At 50.2% G+C, this 16,212-nt stretch overlaps 1 protein-coding gene across 2 annotated transcripts in view; it reads right to left on the bottom strand.

Annotated features, from left to right (window-relative positions):
• Positions 1-1,996: 1,996 nt before the first annotated feature.
• RNF216 (ring finger protein 216) overlaps positions 1,997-16,212 on the bottom strand; it is a gene marked incomplete at both ends in the record, with an annotated part of 150,816 nt that continues 136,600 nt past the window's right edge. For both annotated transcript variants that reach the window (XM_080703402.1, XM_080703401.1), the window contains 2 exons: positions 1,997-2,316; positions 2,885-2,954. In XM_080703402.1, coding sequence (XP_080559528.1) covers positions 1,997-2,316; positions 2,885-2,954 — 390 coding nt within the window. The remainder of the gene's footprint in view (positions 2,317-2,884; positions 2,955-16,212) is intronic.

Below are 16,212 nucleotides of genomic sequence, written 5' to 3'. Positions count from 1 at the left end.
CAGTGCCAAGGTCATCCCACCTGCTGCTCTCTGCCCTCAGGGGAGGTGCAGAGGAGGCTAGCCTGCGCTTAAGGTACTCGGAGGATCCCATCACTGTGGCGTGCAGCCCACCTTCCCAAGGCACTGTCATTCAGGCTAGTAGCAAAGTCCAGGCAGCCCTGGGGGGCGCCTGAGCCACCTCCCCGCATGCCCACCTCGCGCTCAGGCGGCCACCTGTCTTCAAAGCCTTGGTCCTGAGCAAAGGCAAAACAACAGATGTGTCAGGGGGTCTTTTTTCTATCTGAATCCTTGAAAGACAACTAAGAAGCTGATGGCAGAGAGTGATGATGCCCGCTCCTGGGACACTGAGCGGCTCTCCACCTGAGGTCTGTGTGCTTTGAACCTCCTGGAACACCACTACTACACGACAAGAACAAGGACGACCAAGGAGGACGAGAAAATCACAAATGTCTGCTGCCAGGAGGCTTGCTCCCAGCTCAGCAGTCAGAAGAGCTGGGTCTCTGCTTGGAGACCGGCCGGGCGTGCCTCCAGGTAAGGACCCAGGGAGGAGCCCTGGCAGGGTCCCTGCGCAGGCCCAGACCTCGGCAGGGAGGGAGGGAGGGAGCTGCTGGACAAGGCTTCGCAGCCCCAGGGAAGCCCCCAAGCACTTTAAGGAAAGGCTCTTCATCTCCCTGTTGGTGGCACTGACACCTCGGAGCAGGGGCCTGTCATCTCCCAAGAACGATCCTGTTTGGTCAAAGTGCAGGGCCACCCAGCCCTCACAGCTGCCTGGCGTGGAAAGCCAGTGTCAGTCGACTTTGCACACCGGGTGGGGGTGGGGCAGGGGTGAGGGTTGGGGTGTTAACTCTACAAAGTACGTGAACAGGAGCAAAGACTAGATAAACAAGCGCACACTACACACACTACGGGAGGCTCTCTGTGGCCTCCTGACCTGAGCAGGCCTTAGGAGGGAAGGGCGAGCCTGCCCGGATGCCCCAGCAGCACTGGGTTCTCAACTGGGAGGGGTGGCATTTTGCCTCACCCCCACCCCCGGTGCTGTGGCAGTGCCCAAGGGGCCAAGGCCCACAGCTGAGCCTGTGCACCCCAAGCTTGAGGGTGAGGCTCTGCTAACTTTTTTTTGCGGTACTGGGGATTGAATCCAGGGGCATTCTACCACTAAGCTACATTCCCAGCCCTATTTTATTTTTTATTTTGAAACAGTTACAGAGGGCCTCACTAAATGGCTGAGGCTAGACATGAACCTGTCATCCTCCTGACTCAGCCTCCTAAGTACTGGGATTGCAAACGTGTGTTATCACATTCTACCTCTGAGCCTCAGTCCCAGCACCAATATTTTTTTTCTGTACTTAGAACCCAGGGGCCTCTAAGTTACACCCTTAGCCTTATTTTAGTTTTTAGGTTGAAACAGGGTCTCATTAAGTAGTGGAGGGCCTCCAGTGTTGCTGAGACTGGTCACAAACTAGTGATCTTTCTGTCTCAGCCTCCCAAGTACTGGGATTACAAGTGTGCCTTTTGTTTTTTGAAACAAGGCCTCTTTACGTTGCTGAGATTGGCCTCAATCCTGTGACCCTTCTGTCTCAGCCTCCCAAGTACTAGGATGACAGGGGCACATGGCACCCTGCTCCACTGCCTCTTCACGTGGGCCAACTGCAGACCTCTGGAGGGGCAGGGCTGGGGACACAGGACTCCAGCCTCCAGGGAAATGTTTGTGGCTGCCTGTGACCCCGGGGACTCACTCCCAAGAGAAGCACAAGTATGAAAAACAGCAGGGACCCTGGAGGCCCTGTGGGGAGCTCATATAGTTCTCTGCTCTCTCCAAAGGCTGTCTGTTGCTTCATCTTTATTACAGGCCTGACTGTGGTGGCCAGGCAGCCTGTGAACTTGAATCTGGGGGCTTCTCTAGGGGAGGGACGGGACAAATGAGTGCCCTCTGTTGCCTTCAACAACGCTAAGGCGGCACGGCAGACAGGGCCGCCCAGGGACAGGGCGCCAGCCGTCAGAAGCGACGCCGCGGCTGGGGGCCAAAGTGCATGGGCAGGTTGTGTTCCAGGGGCACATGCACGGGGCCGAAGTCATAGTTGACCCGCACGTTGGGCAGAGGGGGCACGTAGGGCGCGGGGACGGGGCCCATGTTGAGTGGGAAGTTGTTGAACACGGGCTGGACGGGCGGCAGCGGGAAGGGTGGGTGCACGAAGGCGTAGGGCGGCATCTGCGGCCGGTGGCGGTTCTGCGGGACGGGCCGAGGGAGCGCTTCCACCCTCTGCACCTTCTCAGGGGGCTTCTCCAGCGGGGGCCCGATGCGTTTGAAGGTGTTCTCTGGAAGGAAGGGAGGATGCTGCTGAGGAAAGCAGGATAAACCAATTCCACTGGGGCCGAGCCAAGCCGGGCACTCGGAGCCGCTGGGACGCAGGGACACTGTGAAGGCCCACCTCCGACCCGCAGCACCCTCATGCCTCCAAGTCCAGGCCGGGGTGCTAGGTGACTAAAGGCCTGAGACGCCTCCCACCCAGCTGCCCCGACCAGAGTCAGGCTGAACTGTACTTCCCCGAGCGTCACGCTCTTGGTGGTCCCTGGAAGGCGGCGTGCTCACCTGGCCCACTAGCAAGGGAGCACCCAGGAGACTCTTCAGAGCCAGAGCCTTGAGGGGCCAACAATAACTCTGCTCATCCCTGCCCCCAGAAAAGGCTGTCTCTAGTCACACCTGGCTTCTGTTTATTTCCAGAGCTCAGACTCAACCTTGGGATTCTCTCACCAGCAGGAGGTGCCCAAACCGAATCTGAGGCTTTGATGGCTTTTCGGTGACTTGGGCTGTGGCCCCTCAGGCACGGGACCTCCCGCTGCCCCGAGCCTGCCCGGTGTGGGGGTGCAGCTGGGGGACACTTGCCTCCATTCTTTCTTTTCTGTTCCTCCTCAGCCTCCTTCTGGATTTCCTCGATTAGCTTCTCATCATCTTCCTGGAAAAAAAGCAACAGGAAAGGTGACTTGTGGTCTGGAGCGCGAGGCCATGGACAGAGGAAGCTGGTGCGCTGCGGGCCAGCCGTGGGACAGGCCGGAAGTCACCACCACGGAGCAGCAGGCTCCGAGCCACACAGCGCTCCTTCTAATCCCCCAGCATCTCCCTTCGTCCCCTGGACGCTGGTCCTGGAGGAATCCCACAGGAAAGGCTGGGTGGGTCTGCGTGGCCAGCAGCCCTCTGCTCGCGTCACTGCACGGAACCAGAGATGCACGGTGGGTGAAGGCCTCGGGGGCGGGCCTGAGGAGTTCTAGACCCTCCATCTGCACACTCTGGGCAGGGAGTGTCTGCTGTCTCTGGACAAGGGACTGCCAGGTCTTGCTGAGCCTGAAGCTGGCCTTCCCTACAGCAGAACCCTGGCCTGGGCTGGACATTGGGAAAGGACAATTCCACTACAGACCCTGCTGTTTCTCCTTCCCAAACCAAACACGAGGGAGGTTCAAAATGATGAATGCAGTTCAATCTTAGCTAACTCCAGCCTGGGCCGGCGACTGAAGTGGCACCTTGGATACAGGAGAAGTGTGAGTGGCCCCAGGTATTCAATGCAGGCTTGGGTCCTGCATCAGAGGACCACGCAGGGGGCGGTCTGCACGCTAACTAAACAGGTGAGACTCATGTCACAGCCAAGACACTAATCAGTGATTTTTACCACATGGCTATTATGACCCTCAATAATTATGGAGTAAGAAATTTTGTTCAAGCTGGGCGTGGTAGCACACTCTTCCCAATATTCGGGAGGCTGAGACCGGAGGATCACGGTTCGCGGACAGCCTCAGCTACTTAGTGAGGCCCTCCACAACTTAGTAAGACCCTGTTTCAAAATAAAGAATAAAAAATAGGGCAAGGGATGTAGCTCAGAGGTCAAATGCCCCTGGGTTCCATCCCCAGACCCACAAAAAAAAAAAAAAAAAAAAAAAAAAAGAAATTTTGTTCAATAGATGCACTGCATGCCGCTCTGTGAGAGATGCTGTTCCAAGTTTATTGTTTAAACTTTGGAACATTGAGAAAGAACATCACCCAGAAGGAATGAGAAAGTTGCTGTGTAACACATCTCAGTTTGGTAGATATAGGGCTTTAGAAGAGAGCTCCTGAGCCAGGTGTGGTGGCGTACGCCTGTAATCCCTGTACTTGAGAGGTTGAGGATTGCAGGTTTGAGACTGGCCTCAGCAACTTAGTAAAATCCTGTTTCTAAATAAAAAGGAGTCGGGCATGGTGGTGCACGCTTGTAATCCCAGTATGTGGGAGGCTGAGACAAGAGGATCGCAGGTTCAAAGCCAGCCTTTTTTTTTTTTTTGGTGGTACTGGGGTTCCTAGAAGCCCTTCTTCTTAAGCAAGCGTGGCTTAAGTTCCTTAAGCAAGCGTGGCTGGCTTCGAACCTGCGTGATCCTCCTGTCTCCACCTCCCAAGCGTGGGATTACAAGCGTGCACCACCACGCCCGGCGAGACCCTGTTTCTAAATAAAGAAATAAAATTGGGTTGGGGGTGAAGCTTGGATGTAGAATACCACTAGGTTCAATTCCAGTACCTCCCCCACCCCCCAAAAAAAAAAAGAATTAATAAAACAAAAGGGACTTGGAGTGTAGCTCAGAGGTAGAACGCTACAGGGTTCAATTCCCAGTGCAAATAAAAGAGAACCCCCCCAAACATCTAACTTGAAGGTTCTCTACCACCCTCGCTATCCAGTTTGAGCATTCTGTACCCCAAGCACTGTGGTGAACATGGCAGAGGGCAGCTGCATGGCCCCTTGCTATTGTGAGCAGTTCTGGCTGGCATTCTGCTGGGGCTGACGCTGTGAGCTTCAGTGGAGAAGATGGGCCACTCGCCCACTCTGCCCCTCAGACTCGTATGACTAGTGTCAGGAATGGAGTGAGGGGAAGGAAAGGTCTCCCTTCTGCGTAGAAGACTCTAGGCTGCTCCTGGCAGCGCTGGGGGTGTGAACACGCAGGCCTTACTAAATTTTATCATGGGCTTCCTCTGCCAGGTCCCCATGCTCCTGGAAAAACCCCACAGGAGAGTTCCCTTAGGAACTGAGCCCTTGCACAGGCGGGTGTGAGACAGACTTGCCGACAGATGTGTGTGTGGCTTGGGGAGGTTGGTTTCTTGTCCCCTGTGGGGCAGTACCCGGCTTGATGTACTCTCTTGATTTGGCAAGAAGCCTCAAGATTCCTTGCCCTTGGGTGTGGTGGCACACACCTGTAATCTTTAGTACCTGGGAGGCTGAAACAGGAGGATTGCAGGTTTGAGGCCAGCTTCAGCAAATCAGTGAGACTCTTAGCAACCTAGTGAGACCCTCTTTCAAATAAACAAATGAAAAGGGCTGGAGGTGAGCCAGGTCTAGTGGCACCCACCTTGAACACCAATACTTGGGAGGCTGAGACAAGAGGATCACAGGTTCACAGCCAGCCTCAGATAATGAGTGAGGCCCTCCACAACTTAGTGAGACCCTATTTCAAAATAAAGAATAAAAAATAGGGCTGGGGTGTAGCTCAGGGGTAAAATGGCCTTGATGACCCTGAGATCCATCCCCAGTACTGTGGGAAAAAAATAGGGCTGGGGTTTAGCTCAGAGGTAGAATGCCTCTGGGTTCAACCCCAGTAGCCTCCTCACAAAAAAAGGGCTGTGGGTATAGCTCGGAAGTAGAATGCCCTGGCTTCAATCCCTAGTACCACAAAAGAAAAAAAAAAAAAAAAGACTCGTTGCCCTTGTTCTGTCTCGGGAGCCGGCAGTGCCTTGGTACTTAGAGGCGGCCTGCATCGCACCAAGCAGTGCTGGTGCTCAAGGATATTTAATCCCGATTCTTAAGTAAACTGCCAGCAGCTCTACAATTCAGATGTCAACTTTCTTCAAACAGCTTGAGTTCTAGGAGGCTTTGTTCAGTAATTTTAATATGAACTAAAGTCTTTTTTTTTTTAAAGGACACTTTGAAAACTGGGCGTGGCAATGCACACTTGTAATCCCAGCATTTGGGAGGCTGAGACAGGAGGATCACGGTTCACGGATAGCCTCAGCTATTTAGTGAGACCCTCTGCAACCCAGTGTTCCAAAATAAAGAATAAAAAATAGAGCTGGGAGGGAGTGTAGCTTGGAGGTAAGATGCCCCTGGGTTCCACTCCTAGTACTGTTAAAAAAAAAAAAAAAAAAAAAAAAAAAAAAAAAAAAGACTAAAAATAGGGCTGGGGTATAGCTTGGATGTACAATGCCCTGGGTTCCATCCACTGTACTACACACACAGACACACTCACACACACACAAAAAAATAAAAAAATAATAAAAAATAAAAATTAAAAGGACACTTAAAGGGAGACTCCTCCACTTGGGACAACAATCCCTCATAAGTAGTTTCCCTTCAGCACTCAAGTTCTTCAAGTCAAGGGCAAACAGACTGAACTGTGTATTTATAAATGGCAAATTCCGCTGGGCGTGGTGGCGCACGCTTGTAATCCCTACGCTTGGGAGGCTGAGACAAGAGGATTGCACAGGTTCGAAGCCAGCCTCAGCTACTGAGTGAGGCTCTCAGCAACTTAGTGAGACCCTGTTTCCAAACAAAAAAATATAAAATAGGTCTGGGAGTATAGCCTGGAGGTAGAAAGTCTCTGGGTTCCACCCCCAGTACCACCAAAAGATAAATAAAATAAATGGCAAATTTCATCTTATATATATATTTACTACAACTGTGACAATTAACAATGTTTAAAAAAAGGGGGAATTGCATGCCTATAATCCCAGTACTTGGGAGGCTGAGACAGGAAGATTACAGGTTAAGGGACAGCCTCAGCAAGTAGTGAGACAGTCATCAACCTAGCAAGAACTTGTTTCAAAATAAAAATAAAGTAGGGCTGGGGTGGGGTGTAGCTTGGAGGTAGAATGTCCCTGGGTTCCATCCCCAGTACAAAAAAAAAAAAAAAAAAAAAAAAAGGTCAGCAGGTCAGGGTTGATTCTGGCCTTCTGTGGGTTGGGGCTAGTGACAGATGGGCGACTGGGTCCCTTCTGGAATGAAGCTCCCTTGGGAGCCGGTCCAGGCACCATGGGGAGGGGGTGGGAGGGATTTGCCAGGCCTCTCAGTCACGCACTTCCCACAAGCTAGATGCATCCAGGCTGTGGAAACAGGGAACAAGAGGAGGGAAGTGAGTGACTGAGAGGCCTGGCCCTCCTCAAGCAGGATCAGAAGAGACCTCCTCCTGCCCCAAGTTACATCCAGGAAACTGGGGTGGAGCTGCCTCTGGGGCTTTCTACCTCTGAACTACACACCCCAGCCCTATTATTATTATTAATTATTATTATTATTTCTTCTTCCTTCTTCTTCTTCTTTTGGCACTGGGGATTGAACCCATGGGCTTTCTATCTCTGGACTACACCCCAGCCCTATTTATTTTGAAACAGGGTCTCCTGGGCATGGTGGTGCATGTCTGTAATCCCAGGACTTGGGTGGCAGAGACAGAAAAATTGCAGGTTCATAACCAGCCCCAGCTACTTAGTGAGGCCCTTCATACTCAGTGAGACTGGTTCAATTCCCAGGACTGGGGGGGGGGGGGGGAGGCCTCACTAAGTTGCTGAGGCCTGTCTCAGCCTCCCAAGCCTAACATACCATGCCCAGCTAGAGGCTATTCATTCTCATCCTCCCTCCCTCCCCCTCCCTCCCCCTCCCTCCCCCCCCCCCTCTCCCTTTCCCTCTCCCTCTCCCTCTCTCTTTTTGTACTGGGGACTGAGCCCAGTACTGAAAGTATTGATAAGGGCTCTAGATGGTTCCCAACTACCTCCACCTGATGTGTCATTACACTCATTTTTTTTGGTACTCGGATTGAACCCAGGGGCATTCTACCTCTGAGCTACACCCCCAGCCCTATTTTTTTATTCTTAATTTTCAAACAGGGTCTGAGTTGCAAAGGGCCTCACTAATAGCTGAGACTGTCTGCGAACCGTGATCCTCATGTCTCAGCTTCCCAAGTACTAGGATTACAAGCGTGCACAACCATCCCTGGCCTCTCACCCCCATTTTTGAAATAGGGTCTCACTAGATTTCTGAGCCTAACCTTGAACCTGCAATCCTCTTGCCTCAGTCTCCCGAGTACATGCCGCCATGCCCGACACAGATCATGCTCATCTTGGAGCATCTTGGTCGCTCGCCAGTGGCCGCTCCTCCCCTCTTCGCCTCGGAAGGAACCATTCTGGGATCCATGTGAAGACTGTCGCCAAGTGAAGTACGGCGGCGCACGCCGGTAATCTCAGCAAACTGGGAGGCTGAGACAGGAGGATGGCGGTTTGAGACCAGCCTGAACAACTTAGTGAGAATCTCAGTGACCTAGCAAGATCCAGTTTAAAAACAAAACAAAGCAAATAAAAAGGGGTAGGGGTGTAGCTTGGAGGTAGAATGCTCCTGTGTTCAACTAGTACCACCACCAAAATTTAAAAAAAAAACAAAAAAAACACACCAAAACAAAAGAAAAATGAAATCTTGTCATCAAGATTGGGAGGGGGCAGAAAAGAAACTCATCCAAGCCTGCTGCATCTTGCTTATGGCCCACAAGCCAGTGAGAGGATGGATGCTGGGAGCGTGCTGTGCTCAGGCCCTTGTCCCACAACCCGCTCTCGGTCTGTGAGGGCAAGTATATATATACAAAGCAGGCAGCGCCTCCAGCTGTTTTTGTGTGTGTGTATATGGTACTGGGGATGGAACCCACTTTACCTCTGAGCTACATCCTCAGCCCTATTTTTTATTCTTTATTTTGCAAAGGGCCTCACTAAGTAGCTGAGGCTGTCTGCGAACCATGATCTTCCTGTCTCAGCCTCCCAAATGCTGGAATTACAAGCATGAGCCATCACGCTTGTGCCACCATGCTCCAGCTCTTAATAGCCAAGGCAGGCAGGCCAGGCAGGGGCGCCCAGGTCTCAAGAGAGTTCTAGTGAGTCTACCTTGATTGAGGGAAGCACCTAACAGCCCAGCCAGAGGCCCTACAGAGTCAAGAACTATTCAGGCATCCCCGGGGTCTGAAAATCCAGACAACCTGCCCAGTTGCCACTATATTTTTCACCTAGGGTGACCTTCAATAAGTCTCTGGGCCTCTGCGCCTCAGTGTCTTCTTGTAAAATCCCTCCCAGACCTGTATGTGAACTTGAGCTGTTGCACAGGACAAGAGGCGCAGAGAATGGTCTTCTAGATGGAATCTTTGTGGATTGTGTGTGTGTGTGTGTGTATGTGTGTGTATGTGTGTGTGTGTGTGTAACTGTGTGTGTGTAACTGGGGATTGAACCCAGGGGCATTCTGTCTCCAAACTGTACCCACAGCCCTATTTTATTTTTATCTTGAAACAGGGTATTTACTAGGTTGATGAGCGTCTCACTACTTGCTGAGGCTGTGGTTGAACCAGCGATCCTCTTGGATTACGAGCGTGTGCCACCACACCTGGCTTCTTTGTGGGTTTAGAAAGTGAAATACGGAGTCAAAATAACCAGTGGGAAATACACCAGCATATTCCCAGGAGTGATCTCTGGGTGAGGAATATTCAGTGACTTTTTTTTTTTTTAGGTACTGGGGATGGAACCCAGAGGCATTCTTCTGAGCGACAACCCCAGCTCTATTTGTTTATTCTTTATTTAGAAACAGGGTCTCACTGAGTTGCAAAGGGCCTCACTAAGTAGCTAAGGCTGTTCTCAAACTGTGATCCTCCTGCCTCAGCGTCCCAAATGCTGGGATTACAAGCGTGCGCCACCACGCCTGGCCAGTGATGTTTTGTTTGTTTGTTTTTTTTAAACTTTTTCCAGGACTGCTTTAATAGATGCATATTATCTTAATTATTTGGAAGTGAAATACAGTTGGGCTGGGTGTGGTGGTGCACACCTGTAATCCCAGTACCTAGGAGGCTGAGACAGGAGGATCTCGGGTTCAAAGACAGCCTCAGCTACTTTGTGGGGCTCTTAGCAATTTGGTAAGACTGTTTCAAGTAAAAAATAAAAATAAGGCTGGGAATTGGGCGTGGTGACACACACTTGTAATCCCAGCATTTGAGATGCTGAGACAGGAGGATCGTGGTTCATGAACAGCTTCAGCTACTACTTAGTGAGGCCCTTTGCAACTCAATGAGATCCTATTTCAAAATAAAGAATAAAAAATAGGGCTGGGGTAGCTGGGCATGGTGACACATCCTTGTAATCGCAGGATTCAGGAGCCTGAGACCAGAGAATCATGGTTCTTCCTGGACAGCCTCAGCTACTTAGTGAGGCCCTCTGCAACTTAGTGAGACACTGTTTCAAAATAAAAAATAAAAAATAGGGCAGGGGGTGTAGCTCAGAGGTAAAAAGCCCCTGGATTCCATCCCCAGACCTAAAAAAAAAAGAAAAAGGCTGGGGTATAGCTTGGAGGTAGAATGCCCATGGGTACCATCCCCAGTACAAAAACCAACCAAACAAACAAAGGCCTGGCTGGGGTGTATCTCAGAGGTAAAATGCCCCTAGCTTCCATCTCTGGTACCCCTTTCTCCACAATTATAGTTGGCCATAAATTCAACCATCCATGGATCAGAAGTATTTAAGAAAAAATAACATCTGAACTGAATACATCCAGACTCTGTCATTATTCCCTAAATAATCTGGTACAACAACTATTTACACAGCACTTATATTTTATTAGGTATTGCACATAATCTAAAGATGGTTTCAAGCATTCAGGAGTAGGAGGCTGGGAGGGTATAGCTCTCTGGTAAAATGCTTGCCTGGCATTCACAGGGCCATGGGGTCAATCCTCAGAACCATGAAAAATTAAAGTACATGAAAGGACATGAATAGGTTACATGCAAATAGTGTATTGTTTTATATAAAGAACTCGAGTGTCTGAATATTCTGTTATCCACCAGGGCTCCTAAATCAATTATTTGCAAATACTAAGGAACGACATTATAATGACATTTTTTGGAGTGTATGTGTGAGAATCAAATCCCCAGATTTTTTGTGGCAGAAAGAGAAAATTCTCCAGAACTCCCATTACATTCAGGTAATTTGATGAGAAATATATTAGGCAAGAAAACCTTGAACCTTTTATTTTTTTTTTTTTTTTGCAATAGCAGGGATGGAACCCAGGGGTATTCTACCTCTGAGCTACATCCCCAGCTCTATTTTTTTTTTTTTTTTTTTGGTGGTACTGGGGTTCCTGGAAACCCTTCTACCTCCGGGCTCCACCCCCAGACCTATTTTTATACTTTTTTTTTAAAATTTGGAAACAGAGAGTCTCTTAAACCAGCGCGGCTGGCTTCGAACCTGGGCGATCCTCCTGTCTCCGTCTCCCAAGCGTGGGGATTACAAGCGTGCGCCACCATGCCCAGCTACAGCCCTATTTTTTTTTTTAATTAACCTTGAAACGGGGTCTCACTAAGTTTTAGAAGGCCTCACTAAGTCACTGAGGCTGGCTATGAACCTTGTGATCCTCCTGTCTCAGCCTCCCAAGTCCTGAGATTTCAAGTATGTGTGCCAGCATGCTCCAGTTTGGACTGTTGATTTCTGTCCTTGAGAAATCTAAGGGTGTGAGAAGAGCACACTGGTCGGAGGTAACGCGGGTTTCTGGCTCAGGTGAGGTTTGTGGAGCTCCCCCATCCACAATCAGAACCAAAGGGTTCTGTGGGCTGTTACTGAAAACCACATGCCCCGGAGATCAGTCACTGGCCACCCGGTTAGGCACCTTTCGGGTAGCGCTTGTACTTCTAGGTGGCGGAGCTCAAGAACATAGGAATTAATCCCTGAAAATGTCAAGGTCACGGCCCCCTTCTCCACTTTCTTAGCTCTTGGGCTCCTTGAGCAGAGGTGCTCACTGTGTTTGTCCCTCTGATTCCCTGTATTTAGTGGAGGAGGCTGCAGAGCTCTGTCCATCCTAAGGAGAGGGAACCCTCTGGTGTTTCAAGGAGAGCTATCAGACACATCTTTTCAGGAAGGAAGTAGAGGGAACTGGAAGCAGAGGGGGCAGCCCTCAGACCCCCTCCCCAGAAGCTTCAACTCAGGAATCAGAGGTTTATGTGGCAAAGAGCTTAGGCTGAGAACGGTCTTCCTGGAGAGAACCGCAGAGTGTTTCAGCATCCTGTCTGTACTGTGGGAGTTAACTAATACCTGATGCAGAGTGGCCGTGAGGTGCTTAGACCAGGGGTGGACATAGTGAGCTCCCAGTGTCACCACCACTGCTCACCCTTTGACTCTCACACACCTGCCTTAGAATGAACAGCCTCTGCCAGGCGTGGTGGCACAAGCTTGCAATTCCAGTACTTGAGAGGCTGAGGCAGGAGGATCTAGGTTCAAGGCCAGCCTCAGAAACTTAGCAAGAATGTTAAAAAAACAAAAACAAAAACACAAAAAACACTGAGAGGACACCTCAGACTGGGTAGAAGAAAACTATATAGACCCCTTATCAATACCCACAGCCACCCTAGGGGGAGAATCCTTAGACCCCAAGGGATTCAGTAAGGACCAAGAAGGAAGTGTGCAAAGCGCTCCACTGTGGCCAGAGCACCCAGATGCTGTCAAGGACAAAGCAGAAAGTGAAGTCTCACCCACCCAGCCAATCTCAAGAGTGCATTTACATAAAGAACCAAGAGTGCGGGCCGGGCGTGTGGCGCGCGCTTGTAATCCCCGAGCTTGGGAGGCGGAGACAGGAGGATCGTGCAGGTTCGAAGCCAGTCGCGCTGGCTTATGAGACCCTGTTTCAAAATATAAAATAGGTCTTGGAGTGTAGCCCGGAGGTAGATGGGCTTCCAGGAACCCCAGTACCACCAAAAACAAAAACAAAAAAAAAAAACAAAAAAAAAAACAAAAAAAACCCCCCCCAAAACCAAGAGCGCTGCATCTGAAAAGGGAGAGGGCTTGCTTCCTTCCCTTGAATTCCTTCAAGCTCAGTATGAGAAAACGCTGGGCCTAATCGGGATGTGGTGATGCACACTTGTAATCCCAGTACTTGGGAGGTTGAGAGAGGAGAGGATTGCACAGGTTTGAAGCCAGCCTCAGCTACTTAGTGAGGCTCTTAGCAACTTAGACCCTGTTTCCAAATAGAGTATAAAATAGGTCTGGGAGTATAGCTCAGAGGGGTTTCACCCACAGTAACACACACATACACACACACACACACACTCTCTCTCTCTCTATATATATATATGGTTGGGGGTGTAGTTTGGAGGTAGAATGCCCCTAGGTTCAATCTCCAGAACTGCAAAAGAAAAAGAAAGAAAGAAAGTTCTGGGTCTGACACAGGGCCCTGGCAGGCAGCTTCACATACAGGTGGGGTTGATGTAGGATAGAAGAAATAAGTAGGCAGAAAGGAGACAGACAGGAAGGAAAAGTAAAAATATAACTTTTATATAAGAACCTGGAGCTGAAGCGCTTCAGCCTCTAGTCCACAAACCAGTTCTCTTTCCCAGGCCTGACTCTACCATAAATTCTTGGGAAACCTGCAGATCCTAGAGTTAACAATATTTCCGAGAAAACCTATAATTTAGGATATCCCAGCTTATCCATCAATCAACTAATGAGGACTCCAATCAACCCAAGATCATCCACCCTAAGGCTGAGCAGACCGCAGACCATCAGGAAGCGCCTCGGGACGACTGGACTGAGCTCATCCACCCTGGAGGCCGACCAGACCACCTGCCCGCCATGAACCGCCTTGGGACCACCAGACTGAGCTCATCCTTGCATACCTCCTCTAGCCCACCCCTCGCGAAAGTCCCCTACAAGAAGAGAACCCTAAACTCCCCAAAATGCCTTCCTCATCTTGAGGGGCCCGCATTCTCTCTTGAATGTGTATTTCCTTTCTTTCCCCAAATAAACCTCTGTCCATGTCTCTAACTGGCGCGTGCTCAAATTCTTTTCTGTCACGTTGGCCAAGGACCCTGTAGACCCTGAGTTCCTGAGCCGAGAACTCACCCCAACAGGGTGGGGTGGGTAAGGCCCAGCAAGACTCTGAGGGAGAAGGCAGGGGCCCAGCTGTTTCAGAAACTTGCAGAAGTGAGGGAGAAAGCACCAAAGAGGTTTTCATTAAGAATGGAAAACCAACAAAACAAAACAAAACAGCCTCTGTGTGTCCCTCAATCACAAAGCCCCAAAGCTCTATCTCCAAACTCTGGACAGGAAAAAAAATGCAGGAAGAGAAACTGCAAGTGGTTGAAGGGGAAAAAGATAACGTCTTCGCAGGGCAGACATTAGTGGTAATCACAGTCACTGCTGATGGCTCCCAACACTGACATTTGAGCACTTGGCCCAGAGCTGGTGTTTTTTTTTTTTTTTTTTTTTTTTTTTTTTTTACCTTTGAGCGTATTTTATACTTTATTGGGAAACAGGGTCTCACTCAGTTGCTGAGAGCCTCACTAAGTGGCTGAGGTTGGCTTCAAACCTACGCAATCCTGTCTCAGCCTCCCAAGTGCTGGGATTGCTCCACCATGCCCGGCCTGGCCCAGAGCTGTTCTGACAAAGCCTCGCCATGCCTACTGAGCCTCTCTCTTCCAACGCTAGTCACCAGGGTTGGCCACCCACTTGCCTGCTCACCAACTCCTATGGCCACAGGGAAAGATGGGAGACTTTTCATTTAACTTTTCCTTCAGAAAGGTGGCCAGGAATCCCAAGTCGCCTGCTGCTGCCCCTCCTGTGATTGTGGGGGTGGGGCTGGGGCTGGGGCTGGGATCCAGGTCATGTGTGGCCACAGCTGTTGTTAATAAACTTGCAATGATTTCATGAAAGGCTTCCAAAGAGCTAAAGATTTAGTTTCATATTATTCCCAAATCAGCTGCAGATTGCCTGAGCAATGGCAGAGCCTCAATCCCACCCCCAGCTGTCTCCCTGAAACAGGAAATTAGTGGGGGAGGGAAGCCCTTCTGAGAGGCACATGCTGTGCAGCTGGCTGGCCTGGCCAGTGGGAGCTGGATAAAGAGCTGGGGAGCAGCAACCATTTCGCAGGCTCCAGGGTGGGCTTCTGCAGGCGTCTTCTCGGGTCAAAGAGGCCCAGCACCCAGATACCTTTCTGTCCAGGGCAGCTCCTCCACAAGGTGCTGGAGGTGGGGTGGCATGTGGCCATGTTTTGACTCCTGCCAGAGTCAAGAGCTCAGGCTGGGGCCTGAGGGGACCTGGGGAAGAGGGCCTGCACTGTGCCGCCTGCCCTTCTTGGTAAAGTCCTTCAGTAACACTGAAACCCAATCTGCGATGTGGTCCAGGTGAAAAGCTGAAGGGCCCATACTTGCAATTTGCTGAGTGAGGAAGGAGTCCAGCAAGGGTCCTCACCCCTTTGCTGAGCTAATGACCTGAACATCACTTTTCTCATCTGCAAAATGGGAAACTGGCACCCTCCCCCACTCCATACTATCAAAAGTCCCACCCAATAGTCACACAACATCATGCTTTGGGCTGTAAAGGAGGATGAAGAAAACAAGGCCAGTTTCCAGAACACAGAGATGACACTCTTATATCCGTACAGAAACAAAGGTACTTATTTATTTGTTGTGGTACTGGGGATGGAAACCAGGAGCATTCTCACTAGGTTGATGAGAGTCTCACCACTTGCTAGGGCTGTCCTCAAACCTATGCTTCTCCAGTCTCAGCCTCCCAAGTACTGAGACTACAGGCATGCACTACGGCCACCATACGTGGTAGAAACAAAGGTATTTAAAACTGGGCATGGTGGTGCTCACTTGTAATCCCAGTACTTGGGAGGCAGCCAGCCTCAGCATCTTACTGAGACACTGTTTCAAAATAAAAAATAAAATTGGGCTGGGGGTGTAGTTCGAAGGTAGAATGCCCCTGGTTTCGATCCCCAGTACCACAAAACAAAACAAATGTACTTAATTCTTTTTGGTGTGGTTCTGGGAATGAAACCCAGGGGCATTCGAACTCCAAGTTACACCCCCTGCCCTATTTTTTATTCTTTATTTTGAGACAGGGTCTCACTAAGTTGCGGAATGCCTCACTAAGTAGCTGAGGCTGTCAGGGAACTGCCATCCTCCAGTCTCAGCCTCCTGACTGCTGGGATTACAGCGTGCGCCACCACACGCGCCTCTACAAAGCTATTTAAAATAGTGACTAGAAAGAAAAGGCCAGAGCTACACTCCCAGCCTATTTTATGTTTTACTTTCAAACAGGGCCTCATTAAATTGCTGAGGCTGGCCCCAAACCTGTGATCCTCCTGTCTCAGCCTCCCAAAAACTGGTTTAATAGGTGTACACCATGGTGCAGCTTCTTTGTTTTTA

Source organism: Muscardinus avellanarius, assembly GCF_963383645.1.
Source record: "Muscardinus avellanarius genome assembly, chromosome: 10".
In the NCBI taxonomy this organism is placed as follows: Eukaryota; Metazoa; Chordata; class Mammalia; order Rodentia; family Gliridae; genus Muscardinus; species Muscardinus avellanarius.
Note: the sequence above shows the minus strand (reverse complement) of the source record. Positions and strands in the feature narration are given on the sequence as shown.